Source organism: Protopterus annectens, chromosome 2.part0 (assembly GCF_019279795.1).
Source record: "Protopterus annectens isolate FY-2018-M chromosome 2.part0, PAN1.0, whole genome shotgun sequence".
NCBI lineage: Eukaryota > Metazoa > Chordata > Ceratodontiformes > Protopteridae > Protopterus > Protopterus annectens.
The window spans coordinates 707,454,535-707,479,136 of NC_056728.1; the positions used below are offsets into that span (position 1 = coordinate 707,454,535).

The 24,602-nt window shown below is 38.8% G+C and overlaps 1 protein-coding gene across 1 annotated transcript in view; it reads right to left on the minus strand.

Annotated features, from left to right (window-relative positions):
* Window positions 1-24,602, minus strand: part of ECPAS (Ecm29 proteasome adaptor and scaffold) — a 2,158,898-nt gene that overhangs the window by 729,292 nt on the left and 1,405,004 nt on the right. Inside the window, exons 32-33 of the mRNA XM_044061033.1 lie at window positions 22,729-22,834; window positions 11,070-11,117 (exon numbers count right to left, since the gene is read on the minus strand). Coding sequence (XP_043916968.1) covers window positions 11,070-11,117; window positions 22,729-22,834 — 154 coding nt within the window. The remainder of the gene's footprint in view (window positions 1-11,069; window positions 11,118-22,728; window positions 22,835-24,602) is intronic.

The window sequence follows — 24,602 nt, forward strand, 5'->3', positions numbered from 1 at the left end:
CCCCCCCTTTCCATTTGCAGAATTCTAGAAGGAATCCATCTGGCCCTCCAGCTTTACTCTCCTTCATCTTACATATTGCATTCTTTATCTCATTCCTTCTTGCTATGAATTCAGCTCGTCTTTTTCTTCATCCTCCAGTATACATCCCCCAATATGCTTTCCCCAGTTCCATTCTGAGCCTTACTCCCTGCCTGCTGTTTGTAAATTTCTCTATCATAGTCCTTGTATCTTTCCATGATTAGTTCATCTTCTTCTACATATTCTTCATCTCCTGCCCTTATCATCTGTACCTCTCTCTCCCTACTTCTTCCTGTTTCTTTGCAAGCTGTTTCCCTCATTCTTCCCCCACTATCCACCAGTAGCCCCTCCAGTACCACTGTTTAACTTTTTTGCTATGTAATAATTTTACTCTCCAATTCCATTCTTATTGCTCATTCCTCTTTTTCAGCAACGTATAACCCTGTCTTCTAATACAGTTTCTTCTGTTTTTCTTCTGTACCACGTCCAGCTCTATCTCTAGCTCCTCAGTCCCTTCTTTCTTCTTTCCTTCTTCTCTCATCCATTTTCTCCTGACAGTGACTTTGAACCCATCCTACCAGTGTTCTTCCAGTTTGTCCCAGTCATTTATATTGCCCTGTACTGACTTCATTTGTAGTCCTTGCAGTGTTTCCTTGTTCTCTTTTTTATTCCACTGACAGTTAGCCAACCTCTACCCCTCCTCATTTTCTGTTCCTGTGCTCTTAACATATATCTCACTGCTGTATGACTGAATATGCATCCCTGTTGTATTTGAATCTCTTCCATAAAGTTGTCCTTCCACAAGAACTTGTCTAATGTGCTTAAATGTTTCAAAATGTTTTGTCTGAAGGTGTATTCAATCTTGGATGGATACCTTTCTCAAAATACATCCAGCCACTCTCCATCTTTCATTCCTTTGTCTAGTTTCTGTGTCATGGGGTGGGAGGTTGGCCTAATCGTTAAGGTGTTTGCCTTACAAACACAAAGTGTAGGGTTTGAGTCTCACAAGGGATAACTGGCTAGGCTTAAAATAGCTCACAAGGGTAGTTAGCCTAGTACTAATCTATGAACCTATTTTATATTCCCTCCTTCTGTACAACCTCTCTTTTTACTGTTCTCTGGTGACACTGTAGTCCTGCTCTCTATTACTTCCAATCCATTTATTCTTATCTTTTCCTGGTTAGAACAGTTAAAAAAATACTTGTGGAATCCTTCTTCAGCCCTGTTTAGTGTATATGTTTCCTATTGTATGCATCTGCAACCCTTCCATGCCAGATCATCTACCTATTCCGCATTTTATCATTTTCACTGTGACTGAAGTCCCCTACAAAATGTAGGAGCAAAAGTATTCTCTGGGCATGGGCTTTTTAAGGCCTATTTACTCCCTTCTAGCTGTCCTCCATACTACAGCATTGCACTTATGTCACACAATCTTTTTATATCACTACATTCCCATTAACATTTATCTGTGTTATTTTTTTTACATTACTTTTCCTATTTCCTCGCATACATTTTTCATTATGCCCTCAGCTGTTACATCAGCAATGATTAGTTATTTCTTCTTGGACTTGGATATTAAAATTATATTTACATCAGTTTATTGTACATCATTAAGTAGTTACAAAAATATATTGCTTTTATCTCTACTGCTAGGCAATTCAGATTTTTACTACCTACGTTGTTCAGCTATGATAATTTTGTTTAAACTTTTAAACATCTTCCATACTGCGTAGCATGTACCATAACCCTTCCTACTGTAATTCCAGAATTACAGGATATTTCAACCATGCTGCTGTTCCATTCATATTTACCTTACTTAATACATGTAGCACAATTTTCTTACCCTACAGAGTGCTTCTGATTAATCCTCAACCAATTTTATGAAATCACTGCAAATGGGACAGCTAAGTCTTTTTGCTTGCCTTATTATTTTATTTTAATTGTTCACAACAAAGGAATGGAAGCATGCCAAACACAAGTGGATCTGCTTTCATTTGCTACTTGATGCCATCCCATCCTGTGCATTGTCTGTATTAGTGTCTCTTGATTTCCTGGTAGCATGAATATCTCCTCTAACAGATGCATTATATACTGCTCCAGTTCACCGTCTCCCATCCTCTCATATTCCAGTTATACTGATGTTGCTCCTTGATTCATTTTCATGATTATCCATCTTTTCTCCCTGCTTTATTATTTCTGCTACTACTTCTATTCTATAGACCTATTCCTGAAGCTCAGTGCTAACTATGAGCTTTATCATCCTCCAGATCCTGCCCTTTTCTTTGTAGTCTTTCCACTTGTTCTTTGATGTTATTCTACTGTTGGTCTCAATGAGCTCACATCCTGGTCACTAATATCATCTTTTCAAAGAAAATGCTCAACTACTGCTGTTTATTTTCAGCTTTAAAAGCAGCCATGTGTTTTTCCTTTTGTTCTTGCTCACTCATTTTTCGTTCCAGGTTATTTTTTTCAGAGTGGGAACATTATTTATAGCCAAATTTCTGTAGGCTCTGCACAAAGCTTTGAACTTAGGCAGCCATCTTGGTTGGGCTCTCTACAGCCACCTGTTTTTGCTATATTTATTCACTTATGTGTTAATTAGACCCTTATTTTCTGTATCTATATATTTTTTGCTACAAAATCATTTCTTCACTGTAGAAAAACATTCAGAAGTACTATACAAAGAAAGAAAGAAACAGAAGGGGTAAGAATAAAACTAAAATGTGATGGAAATTATCATGGAAAAAGTAACCAACTGCATAAAAACACAGAAAGAAACAGAATACAACATGTTTAGCACTTATCACTATCTTACAGAATACAACATGTTTAGCACTTAATATCACTATCTTATACTTTTGACCTAGCTTCACTGCACAGAAGGCTGCAACCCTGAATATGATGCAGGAGATCTGGGTTTTTGTAAATAACAAAGACACAGCAGGAAACGGCACTGGAGGGGTGTTTCTTATGGTTGATACTAACTCTGCGTCCTCATGTGGTTGATGTATCAACTGCAGTGAAGACACCCTCTAGTGGAATTTGGAGGGTAAAGTTCTTACATTTCTGCAGACTATTTTCAATGGTGAGCAGGGATCAGCTACAGGAATGGTCAAACCAGATGTATAACTCTCACGAACTTCCTACCCAATATTTAGAATTCACTTCCTTTATACATTCACCTCACAATAAATATTAAACCTTTCAATCCGTAAATTTTGTTACACTGCAAATAGTCAGTTTTGTACCTACCATAAACGTAGATGTTCGAGTGCTCATACAGCTGCAGTCATTACAGATGGGTTATCCTGCCGTCAGGCGGATCCTCGGTCGGCCAAATTCCAAAGTCTAGGTCCGGCGTCGGTTGTCGACGCTTCTTCCCTGACGTCAGTGCGGCAGGTTTATAAAAGAGGCAGCAGAGACCATTTGTCAGGATGTGAGAATAAAGGAGGGTCTGTGTTGTATTGTGCAGAAATGGCTGAAGCGTGGATCTTGATGGAGGAGAAGGAAAGTCCATTGTTCAACATCTCGGCTAGGTACTGTAAAATTTGAGGTATATTTATTACCCAAGGATTCTGGCCCTTTTCTTGATTCCAGGAACAAAATCGTTTCCATTTGGCCGAGTAGGCTTTTCTAGTAGAAGGTCTTCTGGCCTCCAAGATGACATCCTGCACCTCCTTGGAGAGGAGAGTCTGTTGGGAAATTAAGGAATTCTCCATGCAGCTAGATTTAGGGTTTTGAGCTGGCTGTGAAGAGTTTTGTAGTTGTCCTGGGACAACAGAAGAGGGACTAGAGGTAGGATCCATGATGGGGAGTGTGTCAGGCTGTTTAGGAGCGGATACCAGTGTTGTCTTGGCCAGTCTGGAGCAATGAGAATAATTTGCGGTCTCTCTGCTCTGGCTTTTAATAGAACTTTGGTCAGTAGAGGAAGAGGCAGGAAGGCATAAACTGTCAATGTTGTCCAAATGAAAGAGAGTGCGTCCACTTTCCAGGCCTGTGGATGATAGGTCCTTGAACAAAATTTTTTCAACTGGTAATTTCTGTGGGTAGCAAATAGATCTATGTCTGGCTGTCCCCATGCCTGCGTTATCTTTGTGAAAACTTGAGGATGCAATTTCCATTTGTGTGGATCAGTCATATTTCTGCTTAGGTTGTCTGCCAGTGTGTTTTCCTTCCCTGGCAGGAATTGTGCCTGTAGTTGAATTTGCAATTCCAGTGCTGTGTTCCATAGGGTCATGGCTTGCCTGCACAGGGGGTATGAATGAGTTCCCCCCTGTTTGTTTATGTACCACATGACTGTGGTGTTGTCTGTCCTTATCAATAACTGGCCTGGATGCAGTAGGTCTGTGAAGGTCATAAGAGCATTTTGCACAGCTAGCATCTCCTTTTGGTTGATGTGTAGGTGATTCTCTTTTTGGGACCATTTTCCCTGAATGCACTGATCTGCCATGTGTGCTCCCCAGGCGTAGTCTGAGGCGTCTGTTGTGATGATTTGAGTTGCTTGAGGTACACAGAAAGGGAGACCTGTGTTTCTTTGGCATGCTTGAGCCCACCACAAAAATTCCTTTTGAAGGCATGGAATGAGTGGTATAATTGTTTCCAAGCTGTGGCTGTGTTGAGATCATACGTTTTTTAGGTACCATTGAAGTTTCCTCATATGCAGCTTTGCACATGGGATTAGTAGGATGCAAGATGTCATGAATCCCAGAGCCTGCAGGACTTTCCTTGCAGTTAGCCTGGTGAAAGTTGCCATTTTGCTAAAGTATTGAGACAGTTGCCCTTGTTTGTCTGGCGTGAGGTAGGCCATCTGGGTGGTTGTATTCAAGCTGGCACCCAGGAAAATTATCTGTTGAGAAGGTATTAGTTTTGATTTCTTTTTGTTCACTGTGTATCCCACGAAGTTTAACAGTTTTATCACAAATGCCAGATGCTGCAATAGAATGTCCTTGCTATCTGCTTGGATCAGGCAGTCATCCAGATATGGGTAGATTTGTATTCCTTGTAGTCTGCAGAAGGCGATTACTGATGCCAGGCATTTCGTAAACACTCTGGGCGCAGTAGATAAGCCAAAGGGCAATGCAGAGAATTGGTAATGGGTTGAACCTGCAAGAAATCTGAGGTATCTTCTGCAATCTTGTCTGATAGGGACATGCAGGTATGCCTCCTTGAGGTCCAATGTTACCAGCCAAGACTCCTTGCCCAGCATGGGAAGAAGCTGCTGTAATGTGAGCATCTTGAATTTTGGCACCTGTAGATATGTGTTTAGGATGGATAGGTCTAAGATAAGTCTCCAATCTTTGTCTTTCCTTGGTACCAGGAATAGTCTGGAATAAAAACCTCGACCTTGTTCTTTTGCAGGTACCTCTTGAATCGCTTTCATATCCATGAGAGCGGCAATTTGTCTTTGTGCCTCTGCCCTTTGATTTTGTGGCAGGTTTGGCATGCCTCTCATTTTTGGAAGGGTGTGAAAGTGGAACCTGTAGCCTCTGTCTATAATGTCCAGAATCCATTTGTCTTTTGTAACAATATGCCAATTTTTTGAAAATAATGCCAGTTTTCCGCCCAAAGGTGCTGCCATTAAAGCTTTGCTTGGCAGGTATAGGGGGAAGTCATTGTGTCTATTTTTTAAATGACTGTGATCGATCTTCTCCACCTCTTGGGGTTGGTGCTTGCCACTGTCTTGCTCTGTAAGATCCTTGAGGTTGCCCTCTACCCCTTGGGCGTCTGTATCTGCCCCTTTGAGGTCTGTCCGTGGCTGGAAAGGACCAATTTTTTGAAGGCCAGTTTCTGCTGAAGCGTGGAGGTTGTACCTGCAGGAAATCTTTCACTGTTTGCATTGATTTCGCTTTTTCCTCCATTTTCTTTAGTACCTCTTCAGCTTTAACACCAAACAATACATCTTTTTGAAGTGGTGCATCTAATAATTTTGCTTCGACATGATCTGGTAAGGTTTCCTCTTTGAGCCAAGCATGTCTACATGTAACAGACCCCGTAACTGCAGCTCTACATGAGGCCTCTAAAGCATCAAAACCACACTGTAAGGTATGTTTACCCACTTGCTCTGCACCATGCAACAAATCCTGCAACTCTTTCAAATCTGGTTGTTCTGTTTGTGTCATTTTGCTTTTCAACTGAGATAACAAAAACTGTTGGTACTTTAACGTATGGAATTGACAGTTTAATGCCCTCATGGTTAAAGTAGCAGAGGTATACACCTTTTTCCCCCACCTTTCTAAAGCTCTGGAATCTCTCTCTGAAGGTAAAGGGTTTTTAGCAGTAGAGGCCTTAATTTCCTTGGGACCCTGTGAAATAGTTTCTGGGTCACCAGTATGGCTTTTATAAAGGAACTTGTGAGAATCAGGAACCCGGTAATACCTGTCTGGTTTAACAGGGGCTGGAGGCAAAGAATCTGGATTAAGGCTGGCTTCTGTGTACACATCATCCAAAATATCTAAAACAGGAGGGATAGCCAGGGGCCTATGCTGGGGGAGCAGTAGAAATTCCCTGATCCTAGTCTTGGAATCTGAGTAATCTTGGCCTTCCCAGTGAAAGTGTTCCCTCAATGTATGTAGGGTTTCCCCAAAAGAGTAGTCCTCAGGGGGGAGACCGAGGGAATAGACTCCTCAGCATCAGAGTCTTGAAGGGAATAGGCGTAATCCTGGTCCTCAGAGTGTTCTGAGGTAATAGAAGCCTGGTCTGAGGAAGGGTAGTCTTCCTCTAGTCTGGGTCTTTTGTCAGAGGGGGGTTGAGAACCCCTGATGAGAGTAATCAAATCCTCAGCCATTTTAAGCATCTGCTATTTAGGCATGGGGCCTTGAGAGGAGGTCTGAGGACCCTGTTTTTTTAGTTTTCATGGCTGCTTTAGATTTAGTGAAGGATTTAATAGAGAAGGTGGAAGGCCTGAAGACACCTTCAGAAATGGCAGGCCTGACTAAATTCTGAGTTTCCCCGCCAAGAGTGGCGTCGGTATCTGCAGTAGGAATGGGGACCAAGGAACCTGCGACCTCGGGTACTGAAGTCACCGGTAATGTAGTCTCATCGGTACTCAGGGGCTGCGTAGGCACCTCGCTGAGAACCGGAGAACCGGTAGTCGGCCTAAGCGTGGTCTCAGTACTCAGTGCGGACCTCGGATGTCGGTCCTTATCTTTGCGCCTTTTGCTCAAACTGGAGTCGGAGTATCCGACGACATGATATAATTAAATTTTTTGCCAAAATAATGAAGGGTGAACTCCGCCCGGTGCTTAATAGTGCGCTTGTTGAATCTAGCACAAAAACGGCAGGCCGAGACGTTGTGGTCTGGGCCTAAGCAAGGTATAGAGAAAGAGTGGAAATCCTTATGCGGTATTTGCTTCCCACAAGAAATGCAATTATTAACTTTGTCTGACATCGGTCTGAGGCAAGAAAAGTTTCCCCAACGGGGTACTTAGCTTTAAAGAGGACTTCGGCTGAATACTTTCGTAAATCTCAGGAGTTGGCCAACCGGCACTTGCGAACTGCTTCTGCTTCGGGCACCGCGCGGCAAGAAAGACTGAAGAAAAAAAGTTTCCCCAACGGGGTACTTAGCTTTAAAGAGGACTTCGGCTGAATACTTTCGTAAATCTCAGGAGTTGGCCAACCGGCACTTGCTTCTGCTTCGGGCACCGCGCGGCAAGAAAGACTGAAGAAAATGGCGTCGGCTGCCTCTTTTATACCCCTGCCGCACTGACGTCAGGGAAGAAGCGACGACAACTGACGCCGGACCTAGACTTTGGAATTCGGCCAACTGAGGACCCGCCTGAAGGCAGGATAACCCATCTGTAATGACTGCAGCTGTATGCACGATGAACACCTGAACTGTACAAACTGTCCTAGCACTTGACTAAGATGCTATAGCCATACTTTCCAAAACTAAATTTTTCTCATCACAAACTTTCTCATTACTCTCAAAACTCGGCCTACACTTTCACTTATTTACTATTCATTCTCTACTTTTACTTTCACTCAATACTGCAAGCTACATTGCTTTGCAGTCTCTCTCTCTCTTCCGACTTTCAACTCCTATTAATTCAGTCTTATCCAATGTATTCATTTTCGATTCCTTTTGATTTCCTTATATTGCATTTGCCTTCTTTCTATGTATTTCATAACTTGCATTTGTGTGCTTCCCCAGGCCTTCTGAGAATGGACACTACTCAGCTGGTCACCAAAATGTAAATTATATAAATGTCACACACAGAGGAGAATGCCTGAATATTCTGTGTTGCTGCAATGTTCAGCCCTCCTGGAGCAGGACAGTTCATTCTCTTCCAAGAACATTTTCCTTTCTGTTTTTCCTGAATTAATTAAACCCTTGTTGAATTTTTTTTTTTTCCCCCGCATCACTATCTTATACGCCTGTTTGATTTCAATGGACACATGTGAGAAATTTTAATTACTATTATGTAGAGTACAGGATGGCCCGTTTACAGAATCACATTGATATTATAATTCCCTCATATTTATTTAGAAATTTTTTTGAAATAGTTTTCATACGATTTAGTAAGCGCTGATGTATCGCGTAGACCTGATTCAAATTAGGTCGCGTTTGTCTACGGGAGTTTTGCGAGCTTTTGATAAAAAAGGAGGTCTGTATGTGCAAATGGAGGTGACTTGGGAGATCCTTGTAAATTCACGTAATTTGGTTTTTACCCGGCCCTTTTTTATCGGAAAGTCCATTCATGGTTGATTTTGTCAAGATGCCCTGTCCTGGGAGAGCTTGATTAATCAGCGTGTTTGGGTTTTGTGCTAAGGTGTGCTGCCGGAAGTGCCATTGGTTGTAGTTGGCGTCCAGTGGTCTGATCAAAGATTGTTGTCTGCTTTTATGATTTGGGTAGCGGAAGGTATGTCTGGCCAAGGGATTATTTGGTGGATGTAGGTCTGAAAATTTTCTGGATCTGACAAAATCTGGCTTGTTTTTAACTTGGGGAACAGTGGACTTAATTTTCTTAGTGTGCCATTTCTTGGAGAAGTCCATAATTCAATCAGCTTTTCAAGGGTAGTTGCCTCATGAAGTTCCTTTTGTTTAGTCACTCTGGTGGTTGTCTTCGCTGGCTGGATTCTTTGAAGGATATTTGATTTCTTTGTTATGGTAGGTTCCTTGACATTTCTGAATGAGTCCTGTTGTGACTGCCAAAATAATGAAGGGTGAACTCCGCCCGATTGCCCAATAGTCGCTTGTTGAATCTGCTTTAAAAGCGGCAGGCGAGAGGCGTTGTGGTCTGGGCCTAAGCAAGGTATAGAAAGAGTGGAAATCACTTATCTTGTTATTTGCTTCCCACAGAAATGCAATTATTAACTTTGTCTGACGCCGATTACAGAGGCAGAAAAGTTTCTAGCGAGTACTTAACAAGAGGACTTGACTGAATACTGCGTAAATCTCAGGAGTTGGCCAGCCGGCACTTGCGAACTGCTTCTGCTTCGGGCACGTAGCGGCAGAAAGACTGAAGAAAAAAGATGCAGGAGATCTGAGTTTTTGTAAATAACAAAGACACAGCAGGAAACTGCATTGGAGGGGTGTTTCTTATGGTTGATACTAACTCTGCGTCCTCATGTGGTTGATGTATCAACTGCAGTGCAGACACCCTCTAGTGGAAATTGGAGGGTAAAGTTCTTACATTTCTGCAGACTGCTTTCAATGGTGAGCAGGGATCAGCTACAGGAATGGTCAAACCAGATGTATAACTCTCACGAACTTCCTACCCAATATTTAGAATTCACTTCCTTTATACATTCACCTCACAATAAATTTTAAACCTTTCAAACAATCAAGTAAATTTTGTTACACTGCAAATCTGAACTGTACAAACTGTCCTAGCACTTGACTAAGATGCTATAGCCATACTTTCCAAACTCAATTTTTCTTATCACAAACTTTCTCATTCCTCTCAAAACTCTGCCTACACTTTCACTTATTTACTATTCATTCTCTGCTTTTACTTTCACTCAATACTGCAAGCTACATTGCTTCGCAGTCTCTCTCTCTTCCGACTTTCAACTCCTATTAATTCAGTCTTATCCAATGTATTCATTTTCGATTCCTTTTGATTTCCTTATGTTGCATTTGCCTTCTTTCTATGTATTTCATAACTTGCATTTGTGTGCCTCCCCAGGCCTTCTGAGAATGGACACTGCTCAGCTGGTCACCAAAATGTAAATTATATAAATGTCACACATAGAGGAGAATGCCTGAACATTCACAGTGTTGCTGCAATGTTCAGCCCTCCTGGAGCAGAACAGCTCATTTTCTTCCAAGAGCATTTTCCTTTCTGTTCCTTTAATACATATTCACCGTGTATCTGCAATATTCAGCCATCCTGGAACAGAACAGTTCAGTCCCTTCCAAGAACATGTGTGCCTCCCCAGGCCTTCTGAGAATGGACACTGCTCAGCTGGTCACCAAAATGTAAATTATATAAATGTCACACATAGAGGAGAATGCCTGAACATTCACAGTGTTGCTGCAATGTTCAGCCCTCCTGGAGCAGAACAGCTCATTTTCTTCCAAGAGCATTTTTCTTTCTGTTCCTTTAACACATATTCACCATGTATCTAATGTTCAGCCCTCCTGGCATAGCCGCCTTAGGCATAGGCCAACTAGGTGGCTGCCTAGGGCATCGCTGTAGTAGGGGCGCTTTTCCAGTACTTATTTGGTGTAGGTAGACCAGGATGAGGGCACCGGGTGGTGTGGTGGGGGATGCCGTGGAGCCCTTTTGCCTAGGGCACCAGTTGACCTAAGGCCGCTCGTGCCTCCTGGAGCAGAACAGTTTGTTCTCTTCCAAGAACATTTTCCTTGCTGTTCCTTTAATACTTATCTTTTTTCTTTTAGCCAATATGACATCCCCTCTCCAGCTCTTGCCTTCTTGGGCAAGGTGACCTGATGAAAGGTAGTGCTGGAAAAGGAAACCTTCCCTGTAGGGACAGGATCCATCTGCCAAAATGAACATATAGGCCTATATGAGGAAGTATAAAAGTGAGGTTAGCAGTGTTGTTAAAAGCAAATCAGTCAATCTGATTACAATTTTAATTACACTTACCTTGCTTAGAGTCTTTAGTGCCTGATCTGCTGCTTTACGTACAGACTCCTGTTAAATAAAAGCAGAAACAATTTAGCAACTATGCTATGTACAAGGTAGCTCAAAAATGCTAAATTTGAATGAACCAGTCCTTGTAACCTACAGATTTTCTACACGGTTATAAAAAGCTTGCTCGCCATTTACAAAAAAAAACGTGCAACAGTCTGTTATGAGGAGTGCTGTTCAATTACACAAAATGATGAGACTGAATGTATATTGTGACACAAAGTAATTTTTCTTGGTCACAGTACATTTGTTTTTAAAGTAAAAGGGGGAAGTAGCACCAAATCAACCATGATAATTTAGGTAACAAGATATCAAAACAATGAATCAATAAGTACTGCTGCTCTCAGGATATCACTTAACCTGGAAAATGTCTCTTTCTGTGCAAGGATCAGTGCAATGTCTTAACCAAGTACCTGTGCAATACTAAAGTCTCATGCAAATAAGTGTTCAGTTCGAAAGGTGTTAAAATGAGTTTCTTATGTGCAATATTAGTCTAACTGCATGTCTGTGAGGTAACAGCTAGGTGTTATATGTGTAAAAGTCTGTGAAAATAGTCTATATGTTGTTTGCACATCGAGTCCAGAGACACAGAATTTCATTCAGTTTTTGCACTTGTGTGATTTCTGAATGACAAAGTTTACGTTGACTTTTTGATTATCAGATATAGCCATAAGAGCCTAAGGTCCTATACAATGCAATGCACCTGCTGTCTGGTTGCAAAACACAAAAATAATTAACGTTATTTTATTTACTTATTTATTTTATTTTACATTTGTTGACCGGGCTAGTCTAACTGGATACATGTCCATTTTCAATAGAGGCCCGGGGAGATGAGCTCCACATAAACAAAAATATTAGCAACTTCAGGTACACATAAATTAAAATATTAGCAACTTCAGGTACAGTACTAATTTAAGGTGAAGAATACAATTGTTATATAGCAGCATAGCAATTATAAAGTAGCACATAAGAAAGAGAAATGAAAACACATCAACAAATAATAGCAACTTCAGGTACAGTAGTATTTTACAGTGTGGATGCAACATACAGCTAGCTTATTCTAACAAAATAATATGTATAGAAAAACATTTACAGGGTGAAAAGTAATGAAAAGTGTCATGTCAAAAGACTTAAACAACATACAGACACAGCAAATACGGATGAACTTCCTAGAGGTGTATTTTTAGACTGATTTCTCCAATGCCTGTGCACTACATGACAAGTTAATCACTTCAGTTAGCTCATTAGCATGTAAAATTATATGACCCATTAAGGGGCAAAACAGCACACATTGCATTACGTTATACCAATCACTTAACTCTAACTTTAACACTATACTGAGCATGTCATGGGCTACATGCATCAAATTTTTTTTTTTTTTTACACATTCAAAAGTAAAGTTTTAAAAATTAAACTTCTCTTCAGACTTCAGAATCCTTTTTAACCCTGGAACATTCTGCATACCTGCCCCCCCCCCCCCAAGTGGTCTTCCTCATTTGGAGACCTTGACAACACTATTTATACTGTACATCTACATGTTCTTGCTAACCTGCAGCTTCATCAGGAGACGCAATGTTGGGTGGCTTTCTCTTTCTCCCTGTAACTCCTGATTATTACAGTCTCTTACTTCCTTGCAAAAGGACAGACTGACACTTCTGGTCACTCATCTTTCTGAAACTTGACTTTGACATCCTTATCTTGTACAAATAGCTATGAATTCTCCCACAGAGCTTACCATATTCTCCATGAACTACAAAGGGCCATGATTTGGATGGTTTACTAAATACTACACCTTCAGGCTATGGTCCTTCCCATGGCTTTTGGATTCTTATTTTATCTTCAAACTAGAAATAGTCTGGCATTTGGCGCAGGGGATTAAGGCTATGAACTGTTAATGGTCTACTTCTTGAGGTACAGAGTTTGATTCCCTCAGCCTCCATTTGCTTAATTCTGTGTGACTGAGCAAAATCACTTAACTGGACAGTGCTTTCTGGCTGAGTCTGAAAAAGTACTACGTAGATCAGCACCCCCTCCCCCAGGTTAACCAACTAAAAAAACAAATAAATAAATATGTTAGACTTTTGCAGTTAATGTTAGATAAGAGTATTTTGGCCTCTGTGACTTCCTCCCAGAGCTCCTTTAACTTTATGTCAATTTTCAGGCATTAGCACTTTATATCGATTTTCAGGCATCAGCAATTTAACTGAAGTGGGAAATCTGTTTTCAAAACATCTTCTGCTCGTGAAAAGTTGATCTGTTTTCAAAACATCTTCTGCTCATGAACAGTTCAGGTACAACCTACTTGAATTTGAGGACTCAACAATGGTAGTCCTGAACTGCAAGAAATGAAGTGTGAGCTTAACTAATTCCCTTCAATGGGGCTCTTTTGAGTTGTAGTTTAACTTCTAATGGGTGTGGCCTGAGCCTTTAAAAAAATGAAATTATCTCCTCACAGTTCAATCAAATCATAAGTGATGCTATGAAATTGTACATGGCAAACTATTCAGTACAAAGTAACATTTGCAGTGGATACATTCATTCAATTTTAGGTCTTAAACTGGATTTTATAAGCCACAATAACCACAGTAAATATGAATTTTGTAATGTGCATAAACAGCTTACAATATCTCAGTAACCATTCAAGCAATACACACACACACACACACACACACACACACACACACACACACACACACACACTGTGTCCCCAGCATTTTTCTCATACATTTATGAGCTGGCATATGAGTTCTGTGTCACTTGACTGTTGCGATATTTAGAGAAATATGAAAATTATTACAATACAATTAAATAGTATACCAATAATAATTTAATATTTCTCTAGCTGCACTAGACAGAGGTCAAATATCAATACAGTTGTGTTTGGCATTGCTTAAATTTTAAGACAAAACTAATACCATTTATGTAGCATGGTACTGGAATGATTAATGCAAATATGAACAACCAATATTCGACACCTAGAGGCGTCATTAGGATGTAACTGCAGAAACATTTGGATATGTCACTAGGTTGTAATGAGTTAAAATATCAGCACAGCATAAAACTCACTGTTAAACATTAAAAGCATTTTTTAGGGAGAAATAACCCCATCCCCCATACCTTCCATACCCATGCTACTTGTACATACTAACTGTAAGACTGCTGTATGTCAGAGAAGATGGAATAATCTGAGATACAGCAATTATGGACATGGTACAGATTTCCCTGCAATCATAATTACATATTTGTGGTTCTGAGCATTGCACTTAGTCCCTTTTATAAAGGGAACCACAGCTAAGCTGGTGACATTCTGAGTCCCTGCAGAGGAGTAAACATACACTGCAGAAGACTGAGATAACAGTCCTTGCAGGTTTTGCTACAGCTTCTAACTCATCAACTTTCTGTGTCTGCATAGTTCTCTCAGGTTGTTCATTAGAGAGAGTGTCAAATGGATGTTACATGATGTTCTTCTTTTGGCTTTTCCCCGGTTAGGGGTCGCCACAGTGGATCACCTGTCTGCTCATGATTGGCAGTAGAGTTTTAAGGTGTCAAGTTGCCAGCCCGGCACCCAACCTTCCACAGAAGGCACACATGCACGCACTCACTACTAGGGCCAATTTAGTGTGTCCAATTTACCTATAGCATGTCTTTGGGATGTGGGAGGAAATCGGAGCACCCAGAGGAAACCCACACAACCACAGGGAGAACATGCAGACTCCGCACAGAAGGCACCATAGCCGAGGATCGAACCAGAGAACCTCTTGCTGTGAGGTGGCAATGCTAACCGCTGCACCATCGCGGCTGCCCAACTGGATATTACATGTTACATGTTGGAATTTCTAATCGTGCACTAATCTTCTGAATTCCAGACTTGAGCAATGTGAACTACTTAATGCCAAACATGACAACATCAGTTATTCACTGATCCAAGAATAATGGACTAATTACACTTATACAAGTCATGTATGTCAGTTTAATGACTTTAGGCAACTTGGAATAATAAGCTACATATATAAAAGATGTTGCTTCTCTGACCTGGAACAAATATGTTACTATGAATATCTGACTGTTATAACATGGCTGCAGAAAAAAGTTTTGCATAACTGTGCCATCGGAGTTGAACTACATGGGCAAAACATGTATAGTCCTGCTTGATTTAAGTGCTTGTAAATGTGGCAAGAACTTTTAAGTGTGTCTGCTTAATGATGTATATGGCTAGGCATGTTACGTTTCCTCTGATCACTTGGCTTGTATTTTTCCTATGTATATTTATTCACTTATTTTAATTTTGGTTAGTGGGGCAGACAACTGATAATTTACTTGGATACTTACTGTCAGTGTAAGGCATTGTTTTTAAAACAGAGTTTTATTCTTTTTCTGTAGGTCTCTGACTGATGTACTACCTACGTGTTACAGTGTAGTCTGAGGTAAATGGGGGGGCTGGTTTCAGCTAATAGGCTCCTGTGGGTGACCAGTCACTGTTACTTCCTGTGCATAGCTATGAGAATGCTTGCTGTAGTGAGCGTAACCTCATTTAGTAAATCTCACCAACTCCAGGCTCAGCCCAGACTATAAACATTAACAGTAACAACAAAACAAAGCATATGGGGTGTATAGTAAATCAGAATATTAAACAAAACACAAGCAGCATAGAAGATATCTATGTATTTTCAAAAGTGGTTGCAGTCCTTTACAAAGAAGTAGGACAGACATACTGTGAATAAATGTGGCATAGGAATTTCAACTTATACCTAGATATACAGTGGATATAAACATTTGTAGAATTATAGGTGCTGTAAATGCGGTTGTGTTCAATGAGCAGACATTTTATGAACTGAGGTATAATGCAAAGTAACCTCTTTCTTTGTAATTTACACTTCCTAGATGTGATTCACGTATTTTCTCTTCAATTATTTCTTTACTCTCTGGGCTGGGTACTTCTGTTTTGTCACCTCTAAATATTAAGCCGTGGGTATAATACATGTCTTCCTTGAAAGAAAAGTAAGACCGAATTTCTTTTCTTACTGATTATGTTTGTTTAGCCCAGACTTTCATTATAACAACTTTCCACAGCTATACTTAAGTCTGCATCAGTACATCTCGAAATTTCTTTTTTTTTCCCTTGTGCCATTGGCAACTGTGTAATTACCCAAAAGATTAGTTATTCTATAATTTATTCATACTTCTCTGGTAAATATGCTGGATTCAGTAAATTTGCTATGTGTAGTTCTTTGCCTGGTCTCCATTTCACCTTCATATCCTAAGTCTGTAGATTAAGTGATATTAAGAAACATTCTACACAAGCTTGGTGGAGCCTTACACAAAGATGTTTTGAATATATTTTGCAAGGATTCGTGATCTGTTTTCACCTTAACTTATTTACCATGGATATTATCACACATGTTCATGCAGTCTCTCACATCAAAACTCTGTATTGCCAAATGTCTTTTAAATCTATTGCCTTGTGTAATCACAGTTCCTATACCATTGTGATTTGCATATATTTGCAACACCACTGTTTTGTTCACATCACAGTATTTTAAGACTGGAGCAAGTGCTAGTAGTTTTTGTGCATTCCAAAATGAGAATCTAGCTCACAGCATTACTATCAAGTTATGGTTTGCTGAAACGGTTTCACAGAAGCAAACATCTCAGAAATATGAGGCACAAAGTTTGCAAAATAATGCATCATTCTTAGCATCTGCACAACATTTCAGATTTTTTGTCTTGTCTGGTGTCACTTTTAATGGAGTGTTAAATATACAAGTTCAAGTTTGTTTTGGCTATCCGTATCTGTGAGAAACCCTGGTTTGCATGTAGTACTTAGAAAAATAATATACAGCAGTCTTAAAACTGCACTGCAAGCCTGCTGAAGCTTCAAATCCCACTCTGCTCTGGTAATAATAGAATTCTAGAAAGCTTGGGCAAAAAAAAAATTCTAAAAATATTTGGAACTTACAAACTTAGAAACTTAGATGCTTTATGCTGTCCACCAAGGGCCACATGAAAAGTCTAAGGTCTGGATGAACAATGGTCTGTTGTACACAAATGCTACTGTACAAAAAAACAAAACTGCCACTGTCAATAGAATAAGAGACAATGAAGCATGATGGGTACAAATTCTATTTGAAAGTGTGCAATGGTCAGCCTTCCAAAATGAAACGCCAACAGTTTTTTTTTAGAACAACAAATGCAGGACAGATGGATGCCAAGGAGATAACATCTGCAGACCAGGAAGCTTGAGTTTTCAATAAGGTCCAAAAATTTCAACCAAACAACAGCTACACTCTATACAGAAGGGAAAAGGCAAATACAATCAGCCAGTTAAGTGCTATTCAGAAGTACAAATAATGACAGGAGAACTTGGCTTGAAGTTGTAGCATGGTCAAAGAAAAACAACAAATTTAAATTGAATATAGTTTGTGGGGGAAAAAAAACAGCAGCAACAGAAAAAGACTTATGCCAAAAGATATTAAATACTGAATTTATATATTTTCCCTACATATTTTGAATGCTGATGAATGTTATTAATTGTTGAAAGGTCTAACTTTTGTTCCTGATAGATATGCTAATGTAGTATGGGCAGTGACTAAATTGAAAGTGCTTACCGGAAAAGTAAATGTCAAGTTATTTTTACCAAACAGTCAAAATGGTCTAAAACAAAGCATTTACTTTTAAGTGATATTAACAGATCCTTTAGGTATACATGACTACTGGTTGCATGAATTTGAAAATGAGAACATCATCTCCCAAGCTATAACTTCTTACTTAATGGTAGAGGACATGAAAACGGGCATTACCTTTGGAGTTCCAAAAGTAAATAAATTTATGAGCAATCCTCCCTTCAGACCTATACTGGCAGGAGCTGGTTAGAAGTATGAAAGTGCATGCTGTTTATTTAGAACATACAATAAAGCATACTGTACTTCAAGAGGAATCGCATATTAAAGATTATTTCAATTTCTAGAATAAATTAAAAAATGTATGAATGAATTCTAGGGAGCATTTTGTTACAATAAATGTTAAGGTGTTGAATGAATTTTCTCTTATGCTGCTAAAACATTCAGTATATATGACATTTGCCTTCTGGAGGAAATTTTGAACAAGATTCTTAAGAATATTTTTTTGTTTTTTAAAGAAACTTATTGGCAACAAGTTACTGGTATAGCTATTGGGGTGGCATGTATGGGTACCCTCAAATTATCCATGGCAAGATCTCAACTGTTCTCATTAGGGGTAATAATAATCGACCATGGGATGTGTAAAGCCATTCTCTAACCAAATGGGATAGCTTAAGTTGAGAACAAAAGTGAAATTTGCTAGACTTAAAATGGCCTTCAACAGCAGCTGGCCTAGAGCTTAGCTATGAACCTATAATAGCTCCTAGCTAGCTAGGCCAGTTTACTTATGACCTACTAGGAAGAAATTTTTTCCATAAAACACCAAATGGTATAAGAATGTACAAAAATATACAGTTTTATCATCACTTAATGAGTGATATTTTCCTTATTTGGAAAGATTCAGACAATTAATTCAATTTATGAATTTTTTAAACAGTTGCACTATACTTTTATATTTTCCTTTTAGAAAAGTTTAGAACAACTTTTTTATTTTTGTTTTAGATATCTCATTATTCAAAGAGAGTGGTAACAGAATAACTATTAAAATTGTAAGAATATAAAAAGTAATTATATTCTTAATTACTCAGAAGTGAGAATTCAAATGACAAACTATTTTAAAGACCACATTTTCACCTGGTGTTAATTACATCAGTTTTAAATATGTTCCATAACGTTTGCCTATTAAACACCATTTTTTAATTTTTTAATGTATTTTAAATACCATTTTGATGCTTTTCAACAGTGGGTAATAAGGCACTATCTTGTGATTAGTTAAAGCACACACAGCTACAGAAGGCTTTTCATGACTTTCTGATGAAGTCTCTGTAAATAGTTATAAGTGAAACAAAAGCAGTTAAATTAAACCTTTAATGTGGTCTTTGTATAAGCTTGAGTTCATTATTTTATATATTTTTACTGTTTATAATTTCAGTGCTAAATAAGTGCAAAATAAGTGCAAAATAATTTCTAACAGGGAAATGCACCCTAAAGCTCTCCTTACCTGTATCATATTGATACGGTTGCTTATGAAAACAAAAACAAACATTATTGATCCTAAAAAGAACAAATGTTGTGAGAGATTTAATGTTTTCTTTCCAGGACACAGAATAAGGACCAGCTCAGGAACTTCTATTGTAATTCTGTTTTTATTGCACATTTTTTCCAGCTTAATATGGTTTGAGTTGAGCATTTATTTTCATGTATGTTTCACTCCTCAAAGTTTTCGTTCTTTCCTATTTAATGTTAATTATCTAGGATCTGGTTTCAATCATGGTTACTTAAGATCAACCAGACTAAGTTATTATTTAATCCAGCCTTCGACACAAATGTTTCTCAGAACATTACTCCAAATGTACTTTCAGGTAGGTCTGAAGAAGCCACAAGATGAAAGTGCTTAGACATTGAGTTTGATCACAAGTACTATTTTTACTATTGATTATATTGCATTCATTATGATTTCAAAAAGAAGTTATAAGACCCCCCCCTCGTTTTCTATGTTTTTAAGTTGTTATATTTATTTTCTATGTTTTTAAGTTGTTATATTCTATGTTTTAAGTTGTTATATTTGATTAAAACTACTTGAACTTGTAAGCATGGAAATGTTTAACCTTAACTTAGAGAGTTTAAACTTTTTTCTTTATGTAATTTTATTATAACTGATTTTTCACCACACTGCATCTACATACTGTTTCCATTAATCTAGGGTAGAAGCAATAACATTCACCAGCATGCATGCGAGCAGGTTTTCACCCTCTGGTGGCATTGCCATAGCCTCTAGATATGGTAATAGTAACTCCAGACTTAGGCATGTTTTTTAACTCAGTGTTCAAACAGCACAGACTGTACCCTGGTGCAATAGCGAATTCTTTGCCCAATTGACGTATTTTAACCAACTGATACCAGCATAGTCATATTACATTCCTCACTTGAGCACCAATACTTGATAAATGACACACATAACGTGTACTAAGAATGAGTATTTAATTTGAATTTTACGATTCTTTCCTCGTTATTTTGAAGTGTCAATTGGTTATTTCACATTGTTTGATAGTTTTGAATGCAGCTGAGCTTTTCTTAATTTTTATATTTTTTATTAACTCTGTTTACCTCTCTTTAACTACTATAGCTTTGTCCCATTACTTAATGCTTTATTTGACAAAATCCCCTGATTTGGTCAAGCTCTACCATTAACAAAATACATGGCGGGATCTCATGTTTAATGATCTTGATTTACTTATTCTTAGAATCTGTCTTCAACGGTTACAGGCTAGCACAAAGCAGTTCATAATTAATTTTTTAATGTTTAACATTTAATTTTTTAAGGAAAGCATTGAATTATTCCCCCATAACCCCCAATTTTATTGATTTTAGCAACATCGAATTCCTCCACCAGTACCCCTGGAGTAACTAAAGGAATTGTGGCACCCTCTGAGCCTATCCCGCTCTGGCTAAAGAAGCGCCCCTCACGCCTCCTCTCTCTATTCATCTGACAAAGACGACCAATCACTTATTTTGGCATGTTCTCAATGCCACCCCCCCGTGTACAAGCCTCCCTATGTGTTTCTATGTAATCCAATACAAACTAAGTCCAACTAGAGTTATTCGCACCATTTCCCTGCTCGCATGTCCCCTCCCCTCACAGCCCTTGCTCCAGCATCAATTATCCAGTCAGAACAACCTAATCACACTCGTAATACATAGTCAAATGTCACCACCCATTTAGCTAATAGTCATCAAGCCACACGCTCAACACCTAACAAGACAACACACATCAATCATTCAGCTCTTTTCCCAGTACCTTAAAAGAAGCATTAAGGTCCCCGCCCAAACCCTTTGACCAATTACTTGCAAGTAACAAACACTGGACCAATCAGTTATTATTACCATTTTATTTGCTTCCACACCTAGTACTGGCCTACGCACAAAGCAGCTCCACCTACACACAAAGCAACTCAACCACCGACAAACCCTAGTCCATTAATCCAATAAAACCACACCATTTCTATTATTAATCTATTAAAGCAGTAATACCTTTAGTTCCACAGTACCCAGGCATAGTACCCTATCATCTTACACATTATGTACTTCCAATGAAATACACAGACTGAGAGTGATGGACCAATGAGGTGAAAACAAACAGCTATTGGATCATTGACTGCACAACTGTAAAAAGTGGGTACAATAAACACAAAGTTTGACAATGTTAAGAAATCATTTGCAGCACTCACCTACCTTGTTTGTATTTAGAACACATAGAAAATAAAAATGATATTACCTCCCAATAAAGTTCAACTGGATGCAAGATAGTTGTTAAGTATTTTGGAAAATATCGACTTACCAAGAATGAAGAATAATTGAGTACTGAAAGACTGTAAATCTGTTTTTGTTGCACTTGGTGTTGTCACTTGCAACACTGGTTCATTTTAGGATCAATAATGTTTATTTTTGTTTATAATTTCAAAAATTAACCACTTACTGACATCAATATACAGTCACCAAAGCTAACTCCAAGACCTTCTGTAGCTGTTCATTTTTCCTTTAAGAGCTAGTAAGTATCGGAAAATGCATACATCTACCTAAACCATGCCTGAAAGCGAGCATGGCCAAAGGATGTATTAAAACTTAAAAGGAAAAAAATAGCATTTTAAGAAAAAATCCTGTTTATAGTGCTACAACCATGTCATTTATCACAGAACATCTTACCAGGGCATTTACATCTAAAACTGGGACTACAGTTTTATCAAGCATAAACTAGAACTGTTTAAGAAATTAAGCTGGCCATTAAAATGGATTTGCATTTATTTATTGATCCAAAGCCAAAAAGACCTATTCTGCATAGATTACAGGTGCTAGCTGAAGGATTTTTAAAAGCCCAGTGGTCATACAAGTGGACTTGAAAAGTAACAATGATTTAATTCACAAGCCTACAACTCTCTAGTTAGGAATCACCTGGTAAAAAAATCACCAAATATGTATTTTCTTCATCTTTCTCAATAGCATGGTCATCAGGGGTAGGAAAATCTGGAATCAGGGGTTCACAGGCAGTAACAATGAATGTGGTCTAGGACACCACTGCCATGATTAGCAGACTTTGTCTACTGCTCAGACTACTGTTTGGTTAACTGACTCCGTGCTGCAGAATAGATAAATGTAAACTAAGGGAATCAAATGCTGGACTACTGGAAGAAGCTCCTTAACAACTCAGTCTTAATCTTCAGTGCTAAATGCCAGACAGTGCCATTCCAGCTTCACTGAGAATATAGCAAATTACAGTAAAAAGGAACACAGGATGCTCTGACTCCAACTTCATCTGCAGTTAATCCCTGAATATGAAGTTTTAGCATTCATTACTTTCAATCCTGACTTCGCACATGTCAAAAGTAACTGCAAATTCTAAATGATGTAGAAGTATTACATTAAACATACTAGTAACAAGACAAACAGTGAAGCTCACACTTCCTATCGACTGTAATATATTTTTTTAAGGATTTACTTACCTTGATATCATCAACCACTCTGAAAAGTGTCTCCCATATTTCAGGAATCCGGTCAATGATTTCATCCAACTGTCTTCCCCGCAAAAGGTCATTCACAGCCAGACAACTGCACAAACAAAGGAGAAAATCAAGTGATGTGCAAGTTCATGTTTTCTCTTGTGCTATAAAGAAAAAAGTAGCTACATGTATTATTTTACAGTAACAATAAATCTTCATATTCATCGTATGCTGATGAATCAACTTTTATCTGCACAACCAAAACAATCCCTGAGCATCAGATCTCCCAACACTCCTTCAGAAGTGTGGCTCATACAATCCAAACCTGTACTAAAAAAAAAAAAAAAAAAAATAGGCTGATGTTGTTTACTCCCATATCAAACTGCAATTTAAAAACTAACTTCAAACTTCTTTCCTATGATGGTACCGCTATTGAAACAGTTTCCAGAGCAAAAATTCCAAGATGTCATCTCTGATGAATATATAAAACATGACCTCTACGTCCAACAGGTAGTCAAAAAAACAAACCAAAAACTTGGCATTCTATACAGGACAAAATCCTGCTTGACAGACCAAGTTTGCAAATGCAGTGCAACTTCCCACACACTCATATGCTGCTCAATCTTCAGAAATTTACATTAACGCCAGCTTGTAAAACTAGAATACAACTGCAAAGTTAACTACTAGTGAAAACAACAGAACCCACCATTGCAACATTATCAAATGCCTTTGACAAGTCTTAGAACATGGACACAAGCAGACCATTGCTTCTATGTCGGTTTATTATACTGGTAAACTGTAGTAGAGCAGTAGTGGTGCTGTGCTGGGGCCTACAGCCATGTCGTGTTTCTGAGAGCCGGTTGTTCTATACTCTTATGCAATCAACTACTACCTCTGAACAAGCATTATACAATGTATTATTATGTCCGTGTATCTTGTAAGTGTAGGCATGCAAATATATACTGTATTTGTTTCTGATGTGTATAATTGTTCAGCTGTATATTGTATACTGAATGTTGCATTTTTGGAGCTTTTCTCCTTCAGCCACCACTGAAAAAGGGTTTCTAACACAGTCAAACTTTTATGGTGAGCAAATGCACACAAACAGATAATGTTGCATTATTAGGCTACAACGGGGTTAACTATATCTGAACTGAGGAAGTAGCTCTGAGAGGAGATGAGAAACGTCATTTTTACTTAAGTAACAAGTACAGGACAAGGTTTACTTTCTGAGAATTGCCAGGGTAAGACCTCTCTCTATCACTATTTTTCCTGTCATGTGCTCTTGTCTTACTACAGCACTCTTTTACTTTAAATTTGTTTTTACCAATTCTTGGTTATAGTCAGAAAGCAAACAATTGTGTTGAATTCTGAGACTCTGATTGTTTGCAGATGAACTGTGGGAGAAGTTGAGAAACAACATGTTCATTTAAGGTAAGAAGAACATGACAAGGTTAAATTTAGGAGGGCTGCCGTGTAAGAATGTTCTATGACTGTGCCCAATGCACCTGGTGAAGGGCAATAAAGCAAAAACTGTGGTCCTGATGACCTAAGCTTAAATAATGGCTCAGATGCTTGATGATGATGATGCTGGCAGAAGAGGACAGGCAGGCACATCCTGGGTGACTCTGTGAGAAGGACAAGTACAGTCACAATCTCTCAGAGGGGTGGTAGACTAAAAGGCATCCTGGGTTGCAGGCATACAGCTCACCAAGTTACAGCCTGAAGGTAACCCTCAACAGTGAGTGAAATGAAAAATATACTTGTAGTGGGAGGGCACTGTCAGTCCCTGAGTAGATACAGGTAGTCTAGCCTCCCACCAGTGAGTCAGGTTAGGTCCCATATACACAAAACCCTTTCACATCTGGGTTGCCAGA